The following is a 7,686-nucleotide window of genomic DNA, read 5'->3' as shown; positions in this document are numbered from 1 at the left end:
CCCCCCCCCCCCCCCCCAAAAAAAACAATTTTAAAAAAAAGTTTTAAAAGGCCAATCTAGTGTGGTTGAGTCCGATTATTTATGAAACAAAATTGACATGCCAGATGGGTTCAATTGATGTTATTTGCCAAGCTTACGAACATAATTGCCTGCAAATTAAACACTTTCATATTTGAATCATACCTTAAGTTTTAGTTTCTTCGCACGTTTAGCCACATGCCGTTGAGAAAGCTCCCTACTTTGCTGATCCTAAACAGAATATATAGCGAGAGTAAACATTTACAAGGCAGTCATTTCTTGTATCAAAATTATATTAACAAAAATCCTTTTAAAACCCAAAACGAAATGCTAAACAGATAAGAAGAAGAGAAACAAGGATTGATAGGATGAGAATTGAAGTCTATACAGTGTAAATTTAGCATGCAGACAAGAGTAAAAAGAGTGCATGCGCTGAAATTACATAAATCCCAACATCTCAAGTAGGTTAAGTAATATCTCAAAAATGGGACTTACTTTTCTTTTCAAAATGATTTTTAAAAACTGTGGTTAATTGCTTGCAAATAAAATTCATGTTCACAACCCCATGACTTCGGAAGGAAATACAATTTCTGTTGCAAGTATGAGCCATAGGAAAAACAAACCAGGAAAGGAAGGGAAAACAATGTATAGGAAACTGTGATTCAAACACGTTTTCACCTACTCTTAAAAGTAGAAAATTTCTTTTCAAAATAGATCCCAAACATTCCCTTAGGCTGGAATTGGGCAAAGATACGAACTTTTGTCACTTCAAAGGTCCCTCAAAAGGAAAGACCTAAAGAAATTTATTCTTATCAATTTTCCCTTGGCAACTGATATGACCATTTTTTGAAAAAGATTAAAACTATTTATTGACGTGATTAACTATTTTCCTCTTAGATTTTTTCCATTGAAAAGGCACCAAGACATTTATTAAGACAGATGAAGGAAATATGAAAGGTAGCACCGAGAAACTGAAAAGAGGCAATGCTTTCCATCCATAGACAAATAATCCACAAAAAATTTTACAGACAATAATAAAGAGACATCCGTCCTCTTTCAATTGTTAAAACTAACCTGGATTACAGAGAAAAGCCTGAAGGCACGATCCTGACCAGCAGATAAAATGTGTCTCCCATTTGCATAAAACCTACGATAGATCAGTGTGAATGAAAGTCAAGGAGATATCACAGAAATTATAGGACTTACCAGGAAGCCTAAGTAAGACTAATAAAACGCAGAAACAAGAATCAAAAAAGGAAAGAATATACAAAGGCATACAAAAATTAATCTTTTTAATTAAAATTTGCTACTTTATTAAGAAAATATCAATAAATGTTCATTACATACATCAGTTGAACACAGGCATTCACTTTTCTCAACCTAAGGAATTTACCCGAGTGCCTTAGTTAAAATATAAATATATATTCTATTCTGACTGAACAACAAATAGTATCTTAGGTGATAATAAAATGCAAACCATCTATACCAAAGGGAAAAAATCACTTTACATAAGCAAATGAGTACGGCACAAAAGACATCTCACCTTATGCATAGAGGAGGGGCACTATGTCCACTGCGAAAGCGTAACAAACGAGGATCTCCATCTGTTGTATCAAAAATCCACATCTACCAAAAAAGTAACGAGCAATGATAATTCCAAATATTATAAAATACATAGGAAAATCGCAACAAACAGAAGAGTAGAATTTTCAAGCTGGTGAAAAGTAACACTAGATGGATATTGCTTTATTGCAAATAGGGACCTTAGACATAAAATTATTCTGTCTTGAATTATTTAAAAAAAAAAAAAAAAGTAACACTAGATGAATATTGCTTTTATCCATGAGTGGTGGGGCCATCTTGTACTCACCTCAAGAGTATTCTCACATGACAACTGCTTAACCCTTCTATATTTGGTTATCAAGGTAAACTTGTGAGATATTAAATCCAAGTGATCACCATGTCTATTCCTACTAAGTCATTTATTGCTAACATGACCCTTATTGACCACTAGGTCAACCTAGGGTGGTTATCATAATAATTTCTACAATATAGGATCCTACATTCTTTCTCTTTTTACATATATTTTGATAAACTCTCTACAATTATGTAACATTGTAAAAAGAAATCCGTAGAGGGCAATAGTAATCTCATACTTTGATGGAATTATCTGTTGATGAACTCATCAGGACTGGCTCATTAGCAAAAAAGTGAAGTGAAACTATTGAGCTATCATGAGCTTCTCTAATGACCGATTGAAGTCTTCTCTTCTCAAGATTCCATATGCTAATAACACCTGATGAACCTCCAGATGCTAGAAGAGGCTGTCCATCTTTTAAAAAAAAAATATTAATTAAAGTCAGAAAACATTCATTCACTAAGAATCAATTAGGAAAAAGAAAATGACAAGTTACTGAGTTATATAAAAAAGAAAATCAAAACACAAACACTTAATGATTCAAATTCGATCATGTAGGGTAGAAAGGTAATTAATTGGCTGTAATGAATGAACACAAATCCTGTCATATGAAGAAGCGACGTGTATGACAGACTAGTAACAAACTCAAAATAAATTAACTAAAGGTCAATTAATTTAATAGAATTTTCAAGCAGCCTGCATGACACATGCAGATGCTTGAAATTATTCACAAATTTAGGACTGGAACAGCAGCTAAAGAAATTCATTGACAGTACAAGAATAGGATCATTGACAAAATTTATCCAACCTGAGCTGAAAGATAAGGCAGTAACAGATCCTCGTGTTGAGTGTGTGAACGAAAATAATTCTTGATCATAACGAATGTTATGAACATGAACCTTTCCATCAGCACAGCCAATGGCAACAACATCTAGAGCAGGAGACGAAACACAACAGCATACGGATGAATTCCATCCCTTGAACTCGTAGAGTTTTTTCTTTGAGCTGATGTTCCAAAGCTCCAAAGAACCCTCCAGACTTCCAAGCATAACCTGTTCAAACAGATATCGCTGAGGTTCCTTTCAATGTAATAAAGAGTACTGCGCTACTTTTACCACATTTATTTAGCCTTCCCGCTACAAGAACTCTGACTGAAAACAATAGAAAATATGATCTGCTATCAAACTTCATTGTTCAAGATTCTTCTTTTATTTGATGAGTACAGTGAATCTCATTAAACTGTATAACTCACAATTTTATCAAACAAGTTCCTAAAGTTTTGAATCTGCTAAGCAATGAATTGTCTAAGAATTATTGCCAGGAAATATCATGCGGGATGTAAGAAAGTAATTACTTTGTTTAGATATGTGTCTGGATGCATTATACAGCTAGGACTAAATTGTCCTTCTAGTGTGACTTGTCCAACTGGAGAAGGACTATCTTCATTCCGTTTGAAATGCCACATGAACATATTTCCATTAATGTCAACACTTAGGATGTGATCTCCAAACAATAGCAACAAGTTGACCTTGGCATTATGGCTACTCCAATTTGCTACCTGCAAAGAAATCATCAAATATGCATAAGAAAATCAATGACAAGCATATGTCCATGTCTAAAAACATCTCCATGGCACATATGAAAAAACAGGAAAAAAAATATTTGCTTGGCTATCACGACAGCAGTAGCTTTTATACCAAATGACACTGAACAAATTAAACAAGTACATAATACGGAACTTTGAAAATCGATATGATAAAGGTGAGGTATATAACTAAAGTAAGTAAAATTCGATACTACAAGAAAAAATCTGGAAGTTATTAGCATGGAAAAGCTCAGGAGCATCTCCTTCTATTTGGCATAGAACTATGAATTTTTTTTTGAAAATATATAGATATTTTCTTTAACATAACTGGATTTTTTTAATAACGAAGCCCACTTATGATAGATATTTTAAACATTAAATAGGAGAACGTCTAAAAAGTTCCCGAAGTAGAAAAATAGCATCAAATCCTAAACTCAATCTAAAAAATTATTACAAGAAAGCTCCCGACAATCTAATAGGATCTTAACATTTTTTCATAGGAAGCTTCCCAACAATAATAAATTCCATGACACGAGTAATTGCGCAAGTATTTGGAAGGAGAACTCAAGAAGCAGCATATTAGTTTAATCATATTAAACCCCACGAACTTTCTTATTCTTGAAAAGCCACAGGTTTCTTTCAAACCAGATGCCCCAAATCACAGACTTGACAATACACTCCACAAAACTCTTGTTTCCCTCTTAAACCATGATCACAAAGTAGACAACAGAAATTGTTCTTTAACACTAAAATCGTAAAGCCCTTTGCATCCAAACTTCAGAAAAAGAGCTTCCCAAAAATTCCTGCTATGAGGAACAGTGGAGGAACAAGTGAAGAACATCCTCCCCAGCTTTGAGACTGAACAAGTAATGAGCAGCCTCCACAGCTTTGAAACTTAATAGTTAGCAATTAAATGAGATTGAAATTATAAAAATTAAAAATTTTAAAAGAAAAACAAGGGTAAGATCCCTGTCCAATGAAGATTACAAAAAAATTTCCAATGGGCTCTAAGAGATGATAAGCTATAGTTACAAAATGATGGAGACAATTTATGCCATGTAAGCCAAAAAAGTAATAGATTCTACAAGCCGGTCAAAGCGTTGTTCATTCTCAGTGTAGATTTGAACGTTCCTTTCAAGCCAAGAACAAATACATCCAAAATGCCAGCTAAATTAAGTAGAAACTTGGATTCAGGGACCACCCTGAACATTTTCTTTGAATCTTATCCAAGGTGTTTAAACTCTCCATAAAATATTCACCTTATAAGGGCAAATTGTCTTCCTCAAAGCTGTCGCAAAAGAATTTAAAAGGGAAATAGCAAGGCAAGCTCACTAAAAAATTTGAACTAGCCAAACTCCAGCATCTCTGTTCTTTCTATCTAGAGATTGGTACTTTTTTTAACAATTTCAGAATACTACAATAATCAACCACTTCCTCATCCCTCAGGTTTCTTCTAACGGCATCACAAATCAGAAAGCCCCACGGTACTGACAACTGAAAAATACTTGAAAGATTTATATTTAGCATTTCTCTCATTACACTCTAACCACCACCTTACACTGCAATTCATTTGGTTCATTTGAGAGTCTTCAAAGGCATTTATTCAGAAGACCTAATATTTTTCATTAGATTTCCATCACCCGAACCCCTGCACTCCAAAGTATTAAACCCAACGCTCCATCCAACTAAATGAGAGATCTTCATGTCATAGTCATCACTGCCTTACCAAAAGACATTTCTCGTACTTTTCTCCATTCTCAGCCGTACGTTCCTCAGTAAAACGAGAAGAGACAAATAAGTGGAAAGTTAGCAAACACCAGACTACATAAAGTAATCCTTCCAACTCTAATTTTCCATCTTAAGAAAGCCTGTAGCCACTCTTTTCCTTATAATCAAAGCAGAACACTTGCAGGCCAGCAAGAAAATTTATACAAAAAGCCTTCATTAAACCCCAAGAATTAAGGAAATAAAGCAAGTTCATCCAGAAAAATAGAACCAAGACTCCCAGCATGCATATGTTTACCGAAAGCATTAAATATGGACAAGAATAGAAGCCCAAAATAATAAGTCAACAAACATTCTAAATAGAACCAGAAAATGATGAATTGAGCTTGGCAGTCACTCATCTTTTCCCAGGAACATTTACTTTATAAAATAAAAATAAATAAATAAATAAAAAAAGACAAATATTCCCAATGAGCAAACCTGATGAGCACGCTTGAAAACTGCAATGTCAGACCCATAAGCAGCAAACGTGTACTCACGGTAGGAAGCAAGAGCTCGAATCTTCTTCGGCAATTGAGGGCCTAAGAATCAAGCATCAACACCAATAAGTAAAATCACAAAACACAAGGATGAAACCAAAACAGAAACTTTAGAAACACTCCACATGAGAAACTTTCTAAAGACAACAAAAAACTGAAACTAAATCAAACGTTAAAAGAAAAGAAAAATTCACTCACCAACGAGCACCAAGTTTAACTTCGCGCACTGAAAAAAGAAAAAAGAGAACATAACAACGATTAAGCTCCAGAGTGAAAATTCAGGAAAAAAAAAACAAAAAACAAAAAACAATAACAGTAAGATCGGAAACTTAAACGGATTAAGCAATTAACGAGGAGAAAAAGTCACAATAATGGAAATTTCGCAAGGAAAAGAAGTATTGTCCAAGAGAGTGATCTTACATTATAAACTTGAAAAGCTTTGCCAACGCTAACGGTGACGAAGGTTTCGGTTCCGAGTCTCTGCACAGAGAAGGGGACGCTGTTGGTAATGTAACCAATTGCTCTGTAAGGTTCAAATATTCCCATATTTTGCAGTCACTCTCCGAGAAGTCCCGAAGCTTAAGAGGCGCAGAGAGTGCAAGAGGAAGAAGAACTGAGAGAAAAGTTATAGGCTCTTCTTCAGCTGCGTTCCCTAATGGCAACGAAGAAGAAGAAGGGGCGAAGCCTAGCAGCGCTTTCAGGGTTTTGTGGCCGCCGACCACAACGGAGGTTTAGCGAATAATCTCACCTATTGTACCAAAATGCCCTTATATCAACCCTATACTATACTATATTATATTTTTTAAAAATAAATTAAAATATTTTAGATTTCAAAGTAAATGTCCAATTTTTATCACATACTTTCAATAAATATAAATATTAGTTCACAAAATTATTATTATTTAACTAATTTTAATAAAAATTAGGTATATGGATTAAAATTTATAATAACCAAATTTGAATGGAATATAAACTATATAACCTTAAAAATAAAGCAAATTATTTTTTTTTTTTAATGATATTTAGATTTCAATTAATAGAATAGAAGTGTTGACGCGTCGTTTATCAAATAATAATAAATATTATTATTTCAATTATAAGAAATAAAACGCTCCGCCCTATTCGATGACCTTCTTTCTTTGTTTCTTTTCTCCTCCATTGATAGCAGTTGTCGTGAGACGACTACCACAGCCTATGATAAAAAGTCTAGTAATTAGTTATTGAACTTTTAACAATATTTTTTATTATTTTATTTACAATATAATATCGTATAAAAATTCCAAAGTTGTTAATGCAATTTTGGAGAGTATGTGATTGGCATACATGAAAATCATGTTCAAATAGTAACCTGATGGGTTTATAGTATAGGATAAGGTTAAGTGTCTTATCTGTAACACTATTAATACGACCTATTATATAATCGTTACTAATTATTTAATCCAAATCATTTATGCGGATAAATATGGTATCCTATATAATAAATTTGTATAAGACTATCCCATGAAATATTTAATCTCTTTTTATAAATTTGTTAATGGAGAATATTAATATTTTACAAGATAATCATGTGTAACTCGGACTTAATTCTAAGTGAGTTGTGAACTCTTGTATATAAGGACTTATCTTTTGATTTGCATGGGCGAGGATAACTTTTATAACTGATTTAATAGGTTTGTTATTTTAGGAACTTGACCTAAGGAGCTCAAACGAAAAAGTTTGCCCCTTGCCCCGGTCTCGGTGTGCGAGGGGCAAAGCATTCTTGTCGTATTATTTACAACGACTCTCGGCAATGGATATCTCGGCTCTCGCATCGATGAAAAACGTAGCAAAATGTGATACTTGGTGTGAATTGCAGGATCCCACAAACCACCATGGTGAAATTTGGTGGCAAGTGGTCTGCA

General features: G+C 33.8%; 1 protein-coding gene across 2 annotated transcripts in view; it reads right to left on the bottom strand.

The window, feature by feature from the left end:
- Window positions 1-6,533, bottom strand: part of LOC111436253 (U3 small nucleolar RNA-associated protein 21 homolog) — a 13,710-nt gene extending 7,177 nt beyond the window's left edge. The window contains exons 1-9 of one of the 2 annotated variants that reach the window (XR_002709205.1): window positions 6,206-6,533; window positions 5,984-6,011; window positions 5,727-5,827; window positions 3,291-3,494; window positions 2,745-2,988; window positions 2,175-2,350; window positions 1,562-1,644; window positions 1,093-1,165; window positions 184-249 (exon numbers count right to left, since the gene is read on the bottom strand). Coding sequence is in view for 1 of the 2 variants with exons in the window: in XM_023073996.1 (XP_022929764.1) it covers window positions 184-249; window positions 1,093-1,165; window positions 1,562-1,644; window positions 2,175-2,350; window positions 2,745-2,988; window positions 3,291-3,494; window positions 5,727-5,827; window positions 5,984-6,011; window positions 6,206-6,331 (1,101 nt within the window). In the remaining variant the exon portion in view is untranslated. The remainder of the gene's footprint in view (window positions 1-183; window positions 250-1,092; window positions 1,166-1,561; window positions 1,645-2,174; window positions 2,351-2,744; window positions 2,989-3,290; window positions 3,495-5,726; window positions 5,828-5,983; window positions 6,012-6,205) is intronic. The other variant, XM_023073996.1, reaches the window with a different exon arrangement.
- Window positions 6,534-7,686: the final 1,153 nt, after the last annotated feature.

Source organism: Cucurbita moschata, unplaced genomic scaffold, assembly GCF_002738365.1.
Source record: "Cucurbita moschata cultivar Rifu unplaced genomic scaffold, Cmos_1.0 Cmo_Scf00052, whole genome shotgun sequence".
Lineage (NCBI taxonomy): Eukaryota > Viridiplantae > Streptophyta > Magnoliopsida > Cucurbitales > Cucurbitaceae > Cucurbita > Cucurbita moschata.
The sequence above is the reverse complement of the archived record's forward strand: the minus strand, read 5'-3'. Positions and strand labels throughout refer to the sequence as shown.